This window comes from Chamaea fasciata, unplaced genomic scaffold (genome assembly GCF_029207755.1).
Source record: "Chamaea fasciata isolate MVZ Bird 193981 ecotype frontalis unplaced genomic scaffold, bChaFas1.0.hap1 SCAF_3, whole genome shotgun sequence".
Taxonomy (NCBI): Eukaryota; Metazoa; Chordata; class Aves; order Passeriformes; family Sylviidae; genus Chamaea; species Chamaea fasciata.
In genome coordinates this window covers 15777850-15790971 of record NW_027094088.1, presented here as the reverse complement: position 1 = coordinate 15790971, position 13122 = coordinate 15777850, and the positions used below count along the sequence as shown (strand labels likewise).

General features: G+C 37.4%; 1 protein-coding gene across 6 annotated transcripts in view; it reads right to left on the bottom strand.

The window, feature by feature from the left end:
- Window positions 1-13122, bottom strand: part of LCLAT1 (lysocardiolipin acyltransferase 1) — a 112174-nt gene that overhangs the window by 70527 nt on the left and 28525 nt on the right. For 3 of the 6 annotated variants that reach the window (XM_066178127.1, XM_066178129.1, XM_066178128.1), the window contains 2 exons: window positions 3801-3969; window positions 1377-1575 (listed from right to left, as the gene is read on the bottom strand). The exons of 1 other annotated variant lie outside the window; for it this stretch is intronic. In XM_066178127.1, coding sequence (XP_066034224.1) covers window positions 1377-1575; window positions 3801-3965 — 364 coding nt within the window. In that variant the 5' untranslated portion in view covers window positions 3966-3969. The remainder of the gene's footprint in view (window positions 1-1376; window positions 1576-3800; window positions 3970-13122) is intronic. 2 more of the 6 variants (XM_066178131.1, XM_066178132.1) reach the window with 1 other exon arrangement.

The window sequence follows — 13122 nt, the reverse complement described above, 5'->3', positions numbered from 1 at the left end:
ATCCATCTGCCTGAGCCCACTGATCAAATCTATTAGATGTGCTCAGCTTATGCAGAAAACTGAGAACTGAATCTAAAAAAAAAATAAAAATTAAAAAATCAATCTCTAAACGACTCCTAACACCCTTTCAGGAACCAAATCTTACCAAGCATAGATTAGCATCCAAGCTCCTGGAGCTGACCTTCCAATTTTATTAATGGCATTAATAAGCACATATACAATTTTTTTTAATAACAAGACATATGTTACTTTTGAAGACAGAAATCTATGAATCTTCCCCACGATACTGCTGATTTCATACTCTATCATTGCTATAAAAAGTTGCATATGCAGCTGATTCTGAGATTTCAAAACATCTCTGCTGTATAATGAAGATACCTAATATGCATTTTCTCATTTCCTGTCACATTAAAAGAGATTTGTCTTTTGTCAAGTAAAATTGACCTTAATATGTGGCTGTTAAGAGAAAAAAAGCACATTACCCTGTTGCTGCTGTTACTTAAAGAGCACTGAATGCAACACAATGCAACAGTGAATGCAATCCAATGCAACAGTAGGAGAGCTCCTCAGGATGGAATCCTGCCAAAATTATCTGTTCAGATAAATGGCCTGACAAAAGGCAACCATAAATAAGGTTACTCTTTTGACAACATAAAGTTGACGCATTTCCTGCCCAAGCTAGCTTTGTATAAAACAGCAAATAAATCTAAGAGATAAATAAAATGCAGAGATGCTTTTATTTCAGATAAGCCTGCCTATTTATTCAGAAACCATTTGTGCAACAATTTTTGGACTATCTGAAACAATTTCTCTGAATACGTGCAACGCAGATCTCTTTCCAGCCTACATCACTATAAATCCTGATGATTTCATATCCTGTACAGAACATTTTCATAGCCAAGTTCAATTTAAAATTAGTTATTAAAAAGAATCATTAACTTTGCAATTGCCTACAGAGGTTTTTTTTTTAATCTTCACAATAGTACAGATTGAATAATGAAGAAAGAAGCTTGATGAGAACATTTGCAATGTGGGGTGAAACAGCACCCAAATGCTGAAAGAGACTTTGAAAAAACTGCAAATCATGTTTCATCATCCTGAAAAATGCTTTCAGTATGTAAAGCAGAAATATATTTACCTACAAGCAACAGCAGCACATCTAGTATCTTAAAAAAGAAATGCTTAGGCATGTGGTCCAGGTGTCCTCTGAAGATTTATGGTTTAATTGCTCCACATGCCACATATTTTACACAAGTTTTTTCTTTAATTTTAATTCTGAAACAGAATTTAAACCAATGTCATTTAGCAGGTTATGAACTGTGCTGGACGTAATTTAAATATTCTTTCCTTTCAAATTAAAGGGTTTAGTAACATACCAAATCCTGGAATGCTTTTGAGACTGGATTTGAGACAGATTTTTTCAAGTCTGAGGTAGCTGTATCGCAGCAGGCAGTTCCACAGGAACATCCAGTCCATTCGTGTGCGATGGTTCATGATAATGACACTCCTTTCTCCAGGAACAAATCCATCTCCAGTGACAACCACCTTGGCACCACACACCATTTCCAGCAAGGCCTACAAATAGTATCTTAGCATTATGGCTTTACTCCCAGAAGAAAAGCATCACCTCATTAGCAATAAAAATTAATTTGAATTATGTAATTTCACTTATTTACTCCCATTACAACTGGTAAACAAACTTCTGTTTTCTAATAAAGCAGCCAGCTTTCCTGCAGTAATAGCTATTTAAAGGAAGAGGAAACAACAATTAAGCAGCACTTCTTAAAAAGCACTTTATTCCCATCACTGCATTAAACTTACTTTTCCCTGGTTTTCCAGGAATACTGCCATGTAGGAATACAAGTGAGTCAGTATGGATTATAACTTGGCAGGTAGTCTAAGGAGAGATTGGCTGCACAAATATCTATTGACCCTAAGGTCAGGCTCAATGGCAGCACACTGTTCAATCCAGTCAGCACAGAAAAAGAAACCAGCAAAATAACTTAGGAGTTCTACAGGCCTTATTATAAAAAGGTCTTCAAATTACCTCCTTACACTCTCTTCCTCATTCTTCCTCAAAAAACCCACAAAAAAACCAAAACAACAAAAACAACAAACAAAACAAACAAAACCCCAAAAAACCCTCAAAACACAACAACCAAACACTAGGGATTTAATCAGAGCTCTAGAAAGTAAAACAACTTCTGTTCATATTTCTGCCAGCTCTGTGTGTGCCTAGTATAAGCCAAACTAAACTGAAACAGTTAAGACCCACCACACTGTCCCATCCTGACTCTCCTAGAAAGGAAGGAAAATGTGATAACAGAGTGAGGAAGGTGAAAATTTCTTACATCACAGAGGTCAGGGTCAGAGTTTCCCTGCTGGAGTCCAACTGGTACAAGAGCACTTTATTGTTTGGAGACACAAACCAAGAACCTGCTTCTCCTGACTAAGAATGCACTGAGTGTAAGGATAGAAAACTAAGGCAGACAAGGTCTGAGCCTCAAAAATAGCTTGATGCAAAATCTTTTTGGGACTCCTTTCCTGAATCTAAATCTCCAAGATTCTCCAAAGACAGAATCCTTTTTATACAGATATTAAAATTATTTTAGTCTAGCTCTAGTGTGGGCTAAAAATCAAACTTCTAGACTGCAAAAGTTATCACAAACCAGTTGTAATAACCCAGAATTATAAAGCCCAGGCAACTAACAGAAAAAAATACCTTTACTAGATTTTGGGGAGTTTGAAATTATATAAAAATTTGAAGATAAGCAGAGAAAGAATTATTTTGTGACAGTATCATTACTCAGTTAAATTCCATCATGATAAGAAATAACAATCTATTTCCTTTACTAGTGATTACCTTGGCCCTCTTAATTTCATTACATTTAGTAATGATAAAAACAATAAAAAATTTCGAATAAGAAACAGCTGAGGACTCTTTAAAACATACAAGTTTTCTATAAAACAGAAACAGCAAAAGCAGAAACTATTTGATACACAATAAGGATAAAACTTTCTTTATTCCACAAGATACATACTGCTGCACACCAATATGGCATTTTACTTCAGAAAAAGTTAAACAAATTCTCTAATGGCCTAGAGGAACAAAGTCCCCTGGCTTTTAGAGAACGGAAGAAGAGACAGATCCCATTCACATTGCTTTGCCTTTGGAACAATTCAGGGAAGAGCTTTGTTATTGATTTCCAGACTCATATAGTTGGAAAATTGATGCACTGTGAGGAATACCTCCTTTCTAGGGGGAAGTTCTTCTTTTTCACCTGAAAACATTTATCTTTAATTCAACTACAAGGGCTAAATTCTAAAAGGATTAAGTTACAGGACGGTGAAGGTTGACAACAGTGTACCAGACAGTGGAAAATTTTCCTAATACAATATTTGGAGCACAGTCCAAAGAAAGTTTACAAGACAACTCATTTCGGAAGTTTACAGTTCAAAAAATTTCCTTCTGTTTACTAGAGTTTCACCTACTCTTCTCTGCATCTAACTGACACTGGATGAAGATGTCACAAAAAGGCCTTTTCAAGCATAAAATGAACACACAGCATTAGCTGAGAGATAAATTAAACTGTGAAAGAAGAGGGGGACTGTAAATAGGCACACAGTTCACAACACTGAGCTAAACACTAAGTCTCCACAGATAGTAAGTGTGTTAGGGCCTGTTTAGACAGAAGCATAAATAGCTTTAAAACCCCTAAAATAAAATCCAGAGTGTCAGTGAGGAAGCTAAATTGTGGGATTATGGACAGTTGCCCAGAACTGGATTACGTGCCACTTACCACAGGGAGTGTGAGCCAAGTGGCCACTATGCAGTCGGTGATCCAGCGATACCAGGCTGGTGAGATAAACATCAAAGGCAGAAAAGGGCCCAGCATGAATATACTTCCAAAGAAACTTCCCAAGAATAGTGCAAGTGCAAAGTACATCCCCTTCCATGACACCATGGCTCTGAAAAACAGGGTTGGCATTATATTAGAGAGACAAACTGAAAGTAATTACATAACTCTTCAAGTCTGCAAGCCCGGTCTGAGGCAACAGTCCTCCTTTTTCCCACATTTCCTTTCCTTTTCTCCACAGCTAACCACAATAAACACAACCAAAATGTTCTTCTTCCCCAGCAGCAGTAAGAGACGAACTTTATAAACACAGTGATTTGTAAGGTGAATTGGGATATTAAAAGGGCCATAAAAGTATCAGCTACATCATAATTTCCTCCCATTACTACAATATGTAGTTCCACTCAAAAACCTTCAGCAAGCTATTTTTATTATCCAAGGGTACAAAAAAGCTATATAAAGAGAACACCAGCTACATTAAACTTTTTGGCCATTATCTTTGTCTGTGGTGAAATACCAATGTTACCATTTTCTAAAGACATGAAACTTTGCTCTTCTATTTCTCCATCCCATTTCCTCTTGCTAAACACAGCGTTGCAGAAACTTATCTTCCCCATCCAACAAGGCTCTGTGTGTGACCTCCCTCTCAAACTACTCAAACCTGGCAAGACTGACCAGCCCTTTCAAACACAAGCTCCCTTTTCATCCCAACAAGGCAGGCAAGCAGTGGCTGAACCCTCCCAACCCACCCCGCCTTAGAGACCTCACTTTTTGAAGCCTGCTGTACTTCAACTGCCTTTATCAGTTATTTTCCAACTTGCTGCACCAAAAAGCCAATAGCCTCTGTTTTTTTAAGGCATAGTCTAGACTTGAAATATTTCAGTGTCTGTGCTATCAGCTCCATTGTCTTATTATAAATTGAAATGTACAGTACACTGAGCTTCTTAGTGCATTATGGCAGAACACTCAGCAATCCTCCAAGCATTTGTAACAGCTACAAGCTTTCACAATTTAGCAACTACTACCAGCTATGACAAAGCAAATGTGGAAATATCAATTCTCTAAATTAGGGCCTAAAAATAGATTGTTTTCATCTATTTAGGACTCAGCCAATTGTTTGCAAAATCAAAGGTTAAGCAGAAGTCACTTTTTAGTCACTTTACTGAATTCCTTCTTTTGACAGGCTATTTTAGAAATTATAAGAGCTCAGATAGACAGAACTTCAAGACAAGAAAAACAGGAAGCTGGTGGGTTTAATTTTAAAATAAGCAATGGAAAAGCAATCCATTAAGCCTTGTGTATTGTAACATACATGATTTATTTTAAGAATGTTTTGTACAACCATTGCAATGATGTTTGCACAGGAAAGCATTTGACTGTCAAGAAATGGAAATGCTAGGGTTGCTAGCAGATGAAATGCGCTTCTGCTACTTCATGTTGACAAGTAACAAGAAAGTAGCTCTACTCTGAGATACTTCTACGTTTAAACAATTTCTTAAACTGTATGGTATTTGGAGAAAGGCCGAGACAAGAGGCCATGCAAATTTTTAATGCAAGAAGGATATAGGAAGCTGTATTTAACTCTACTTCTGCAGCACTGCAGCACAGTAAAACAAGCAACACTAAATAAAAATGTTTGCTGATAGCTGTATCTGAAAGATTTTGACACAATGAAATTTGAATTCAAACAAATACATATTAAGTATATCCTGGAGTACAGAGCTTTCTCTTTTCTGCCAAAAGCAGGAACTAAATAACCACGTCTGCACATATGCACATACTAAGTAGGATCAATTCTGACACATTAAGGAATCCTTGAAAAGTGAGGCCCTGAAGGAAATGTGCCACCTGACTTTTTCTATTTATTATTGCAAGCCTCTGTGGGGAAAGTCCAAGATAGAGGCAGAAGAGGAGGAAAAAAAACCAAACCAAACCACAAAACAAAAAAAAAAAACAGAAAAAAACCAGGAACCAACAGAAAGGGGGATAGGTGGGGAATTATTAGTTGCAACAAGACCACAAGAAAAAGCCTTCTCTTGACATCAAGATTTGAGACCTACTGCAAAAGACAACAGAAAGAATTAAAATTCTATGTGCTTTATCTAAACAGGCATTTTTTGAGGAACATACGTATCTAAACAACTGGAAACAGCTTTAAGACAGGTAAAACCTACTAGCAGACACAGAACAGGAGTTGGTTAGGCTTTAGCCAGATGCTCTGGTCCTCTGTGAGGCTCTCAGAGCCGTCAGTCAGATGCAGTGACATTTGCCAGACAGACACTGCAGCTCCAAAAGGCTGCCAGACAACAGGGATGGAGGATGTGCTCAGTTCCAAACACCTGACTGCTGCCCACAGGTACCCCCAGAGCTAATGAGAGGAGACACTGCTCTGTCATCCTTCTATACTCTTAGAAAAGCAATGTGGGTCACTTATTTAGGGGCTGTCCTTTTCACAGTTTACACTGGTCCTTTCCTCAAATTATTACACACAACCAAAGACTTAAAGAAAAAATTTTGTTGTATTTTCTGTGAAAGACTGTCTCATAGATCTTTTTCTGTTTGTCTGTCTGTTTGTTTGTTTAGATGAAAGCATCTGAGCTATGGAAAAGACCTAAGGAAGTTCTGAATTTTCTCTTCTTCAACCAGAACCAAGCAGTACTTTCTTTTACATTTCAGTGTATACATTATAAGTTATAGTGCATTCCAGTGGGTTAAACACTGTGGTGTTTATTTCTAAACCCAAAAGATACCACGGATGTTTTCAATCTATGCCATTTATCATTCTTAAAGCTACATTTTTAGTGTGATAAATACTGCATTTTGCTTATTGCTTCCATAGAACACATTATATATCTTTACACATGCATTTATCTAGAGTAATGGGAAGACTTTGTGTCTCTGAATGACCTCTGCCACAATGATGGAGAGAAAGGGAGGAAATTTCAGCAAATGCAACTGGGAGTGCAGTGCACAAGTTTGTACGGGTTTATGATGTAGGGCTGACACACAGCTTGGCCAGGCCAGGCTCTGCATACCCGGGCTGTTGTACCCAGTTTACCATTCCACACACCTACCACCAAAGACAGGAGGGAACTGACTATTTTCATCCTTTTGCACTCCTCGGCCCTTAAATATTTAACTTAGAAACAAACTGTCTCCAAGATATGTCAGCCGTCCCAAATCTAACACCTGCATTCAACAAGTAACAGCTACAAATCAATGCAAAATACATGCCTGCGACCTCAAAACATGATTAAAAACCAGCCAAAGAAGGAGTATTTGAGTATTTGGAAAATGTAAAAGTAATGAGGACTTGGAAAATGATCTAAAACAAACGCAAAAAATCTCAAAACAAAGAAAATTGGAGCCGACTCATGTCAGAGATTAGACACCCAAGAAATGAATCAAGAGGATTGGACAGGAAGCCTGAATAGGATACAAGCATTTTCCAAGTACAGAAGTATTCTCTTACTGCTGCTGACAACTCTCTTTCTAATGCAGCAATCTCCCTCAACACTGAATTTAACATGTAGGATAATCTTTATGTATCTTAAAGTCACTTTCCATTAGCTGTGTGGGTCAGAGCTGTGGGGAGACAGTCAAAATTCTTCTACAATTCAGACAGAAAGCTGCAAACAGTGATAAAGACAGCACCCTCATACTGGGCTTGTAATTCTTCATCTATTTCATGGCAGAACTTCAAGTTATTGGGGTACTGTACTTCACATGTTCTTGTTGCCATAGCAGAAGGAAAACATGCTCTGTCTCCAGGTAACTGGAAACAATAATTCTTTAAATACAATTTTTGCTTTCTATTTCAGTTAATTTGAAAAATTCTTGGCTACAAGGGGAGAAAATACTTTCCCAGTTTTTGTAAACTTCATTTTTATTAGAATATGTACTTGAAATTATTTCAATATTCTACGCAAACAAAATATTTGCATAGTAACATAAAGCAAAGGTACCTCCCTGTGATCAGATTTTGGCTTGCTTTGTTTAACGTCTAAATGCTTTTATTGAAGGTACATCTGAAATGACAAACATTTGTGATGATGATTTCAAAAGGTTTTAAACACCCTGTTCTCTAGAACAAAACTTTTCTTCACAACTGCTTCTGTGGCTCAAAAGTGGGCAAAGGATGCAAAGTAAGTTTATCTGATGAGAAACAAAAAAGTTCTAAACTTTAAGGTCTAGAAGTCTCAGCGCAGTCAAGGCTCACCACATGATTCACTCTTCCTTAACACCTCCCAGCTAATTTAAAGTGCTTTTTCTAAAGGTTAATTTTTAAGGGTTTTTTTAAGGCTTTAAGGTTAAATCATCTTCCAGGTTCAATGCAAAACAAAATTTTAGCTTCAGCATAGCATTGAGCAATACTAGCTGACAAACAAGAGCCAGCTGCCTGATAACAGGAGAAATTTTCAAGCACTTACTACTATGAAGTGAGTAAATCAGGTTTTATTACACCATTGAAAAAAATAAAGGAATGCTCTTCAGTGCCAATAAAACAACAGTGTATGATTACTGGTCAGCCCATTTCCATTCAATCAGCATGGGCAATAAAAATTCATTAGTCTTCAAACCTGAATGGGAAATACTAGGAACTGGATTTAATGCTTCTTCCAGTCAATTACCAGTAGAAAAAGTAAACACCTTCAATTAAAATCAAGCAGAAACTCACACAGGCAGCCAGTGATGCCTCTTCTCTAACAGTTCTGCAAAGAAAGCCAGCACTTAACTACAAACTGACTTAACTGCTGCATTTCCTCCAAGCACAGCAAGTGAAACTGGTGAGCTGGAAATTCCAGCTCCCATGTTCAATTTTGCATTTGGAAATACAACTTCCAAACCAGAAGATACCATTTTCACAACAATTTTTAAAACCTTTGATCTGTGAATTGAAGTTCCAGGAGGTGGGCAAGAGGGGATCAAAGTTTGCCAACTACTTAGGTGTCCATTAAACAAACCAGCAAATGAATGACTCAGAATTTCACTTGTTTATTGTTTTTTTAGGTTACAAAACAAAATCATTTAGACCAGAGGGCAGGCAGATTGACAACCCCTCCCAGCTTTAGTGATGCAAATAAGAGGTCTGAGCAGGTGCCCAATCGACACATCATCAGCCAAGAAAACAAAGTTTCGGTGGAAATGACACATCCTAGCAGAACGTTTCAAGTCCAACAAAATCACCACGCTTTTCTATATGAGCATTTTATGGTTTTCTTCCATAACAGCATTTCAAAGGAAAATTTTATCAAGTCTTGCACACAGAGCAAGAAATTAGTTTCTACGTAGCACCGTATTTAAAAAGAAACTTGCTCACAGCAAGTTTGTGTAGACTGACTCAGTTGTATTTCCTGATCTACAACTCAGCCCGTCTCTTTGATCACATAACTTCTCACTTGTGCCTCAGTTAAAAGAACTGCAGAAATAGAAGAGATTCTAGGGGGAGCAGTGGCAGGAGGAAGCTGAATTATTAATTGCAGAGACAGGTACTTGTCCTAGGGTGACCACTCTAATCAGAGGTCCGTGCAAAACAGGCAGGAAGCTCCATCAGTCTCCACAGAACTCTTGATGAACTACATTTTATTTCTGATCCTTCTCTAGACCACTTCAGTATTTTAAGGAACACACAAATATGACACAGACCACTATCACTGAAAAAATATGTGAAGAAACAAGCACTTGACCAGTAAAACTACTTCCTTTTTATACAATTCTTGCCTTTAAAAAACTTAAAAGAGATACGTGCATTGTAAAACAATACAGGATAGGGCAGTAAGAGGTAATTATCATCACAAGCCACACCCCTGACAGTATAGCAGATATTAGCTTACACATGCACAAAATAAAAAGTACAAAACTTAATGAGAAATTTCTGTAAATATTACAAATAAAATATGATTATTACCGCATCTTACAATTTATTATCTCTTTTATTTGCCAAGACCTATTCTGACTACCATAATTCAATTAAAAATTTAACAGAATATTGAATTTGCTCTTCCAAGTAATTGTGTCTTCCCAAATGCAAAAATGCCGGCTGAGATTCTTTGCAGTACAGCCTTTGGACATTTTAAGCAGGTAATTCAGTCAGGGTACAGCCATCGAATCAGTCTGATGCATCTTCCCCTTTGTTTACCTATTCTCTTTCCACTGTTGCTCCAGACGACCATTAGACCAGTAAAGTTTGAATGAAAGCATGAGCTAAGGTATTTGAAATCATTTGTAAGAGGGTATCATGCAATAGCTACAGCTGCTTCCAGAAAAAAAAAAAAAAAAAAAAAGGAAACAATGATTTATGGAAAAGTAGCTTGCTTTTATTCCTTACTATAATCAGAAAATCTAGATGAATTGACAAATTTACTGTAGGAAGAACTGCACAAGAGCTTTTACTCCCAAAAGCTCTCTCATTTTTTTTTGTTATGCATATTGCACAGACACAAATAATTCTGAATTACTTCTTCATGGCTTTCCATGGATAGAGTTTTGCTCTGCACTATCCATCAAGCTGCTGGGGCCCCACAAGCCTGTATTAAACAACAACCAATATAAATAAAGTGCCCTGGCTGACAAGTCATCAAGAATAGGTTTGGCAGATGAAAAACAGCTGCTGTATTCCTCCCATCCCATCTTTAAATAAAAGAAACAAACAAAAAAAACCCCAACATAACCTTGCAATAAACATGGAGCAGTGTCAGTTTTAGGGGTTTATTAAGTATTTTATATAAAACCTGCAGGTCTGCTCGAGGCCCAGTCTATTTTTCAAAAAAGTTCCTTGTGGTCAATAGCTGGCAAATTGATTCCTTTGGTTTTCAAAGACTACAGCAGACCAAAAAGCTGACCAACACTGATGGATAACAAATCCAAGTGAAAATTATGAAAAACAGATAAAATGTTCCACTTTGTAATTAGAGATGTTACAAACAAACCAATAAATCAATTTATTTTCCCCCGCATAAGAGCACCCCAACACTTTAGTTCAGAGCTATTCTTGGTGGGAAGGGGTGACATTTATAATTTCAGAAGCATCTATTTCACAATAAAATAATCCTCAGTGGGGAAACAGAAATAAAGGACTTCATGCTGAAGAACAGTTACTCAAATAGAAAACTAGCTATTTTCAGGAGTATCTTTAAATCTCTGCCACTGGTGCTGAAGTAAAAATCACTCTCAGAGAAGAAGACATCCACAAAACTTCTAATGGCCTTTTTGACCTCATCAAGACAGAATTTTCTCATCAGGTTAACAACTCAGAATACAGGAAAGGCATATGAACAAAATTCATGTAGCCTGGAAAACCAGTGACTATCACCAGGACACTAACAGCATCACAGCTTATGATAACTCATATTATTCAGAGAGTGCAATTATGAAAATAAAGAGGGGGGAGACTTTCAGAGGCCTTAAGCAAGGTACCCAACTTGGAAAAAGTTTCATTGAGAGCTCTGTATTTGTGACCATCCTCTACAAAAAACTCTGTTTTAAAACAGAATATATTAACTCAAATAATTCCTCCTTTTCCAGCTATAATGTATGCCGCAAATGAATTTGATTCTGGATGGGTAATACTGCAGTGAGGTTTGTTTTTCTTACCCAATGCAGCTTTGTTCTTTTTTAGCGTCTTTTATACTGTGACAGTCATCACCTATAGAGCAACAATAATTGCTAAACTACTTTATTCCTTTCCTCAGTAGTACATTATATGCTGCAAAAGTTCAGCAGGCACCATGCTAAAAATCCCAACAGCATACTCACTGAAGCCAGTGAGTTTCCACCTAAAATCAGCTGCAAGATCAGATTATGGATTTTATCTACTCTCAGAATTATTAAATGACTGAAGAGAAAGACTAGACACTTATCTTCATTTGCCCACCATGTAAGTGATTCTGGCTTAACAGTACTTAGATGAGAGATGGAGAAGAGCACCTACAGACAAATTTATGTCACTATTTTTTTTTCAGTAATAATAAAGATAAATGGCTATTATCAATGGAATATAACTCTGCCAAGTCTCTGAGTCTCTGCAACCGCCTCAGGCTTTTAAAAATGTATTTCCAAGACAAATATCAAAGAAAAAAACCATTTGCAAATAATGTTAAGAACATTCTAGCCGTTTAATTGGAAAATTCCATTTGAGAACTTGAAATTTTGCAGGGCTGCCTTTGTGTCAGGAGTATACAGCACTCTGAAGCACACATACACATCAGCAAGTATCACAAGTTTATAACAACTTTAAAAGTCACATAAATTGAAGTTTTCTAGTGAGCTGTGCTTACAGGCTGGCTGCTTTCCAAAGTAAGCATAGAACAAGCAATAGATGGGTTACCTGGCAGGCTCCGAAGCAAAAGAAGAAAAATGCAGCAGTTCTGCAGAAAACTTAAAAATGTTTCATTCCCACTAGAAGCAACAGAGAAGAGTTTATTTGCATTTGCTCCATTTCTGGACATGAAATCCTGTTTTCAATCTATTATGTTTTGGTGTAGATCAATATCCAAAGCATAGGCAAAACCCACATGTTGCCAAACTACCATCCCACTATTAACTAACAATATTTCTGCTTCAGGACCTTACAGTCAGACATGAAGATCCGCTGTGCTTTTCAGTCATCTAGACAGCATTCACATCTCATTTGCACAGCTCACCAGCAGGATCAGTCAACAGCACATCTGGCTATTTCTAAGATTACATTACAAACCACTGCTAAGAAGGGTAGCTTTAACCCCATATTCAGCTCTGTAATTTCCTCTTTCCATCAGCTACAACAGGAAGCTTTTCTCTTCTGACAGGATTCTGAAGCGATGTCCCCAGGGCTTCAGGTGGATTGAGGTCTTCAAAGTCATTTCTAGCAGAGCATTTCAGGGTGTAAACCACCAATATTGTGCTGTGCATGGATGCAGGCTGTGCCTGGGAAGATGCACAACTGAGTTGGTCCATCTGTACTTGTGCTAATGAAGCTCCGTGGCTCAGCAGGGATTCTCACAGCGGCACCCTGATGCAAACATGTTGCCTCTGCTTCCAGAGCTACTGAATCTAATTCTATCAAACATTTTTCTTCAGACTTTAACGTTCTCAAAGCCAGAAGATGTCCCATCAGTACAGTATAATAAAGCAACTCGTGTTTCTTGTTAAAGCTGAATGGCTTTGATCCCTCAAACACCTACAAAGATATGAGCGACCATTTGATTCTTACTTGTAAATTTTCTGGCATTTAGATGCAAAAAATCCAGGGCTATTGACAAATGAGTGACAAAATGTTTTGCATGAA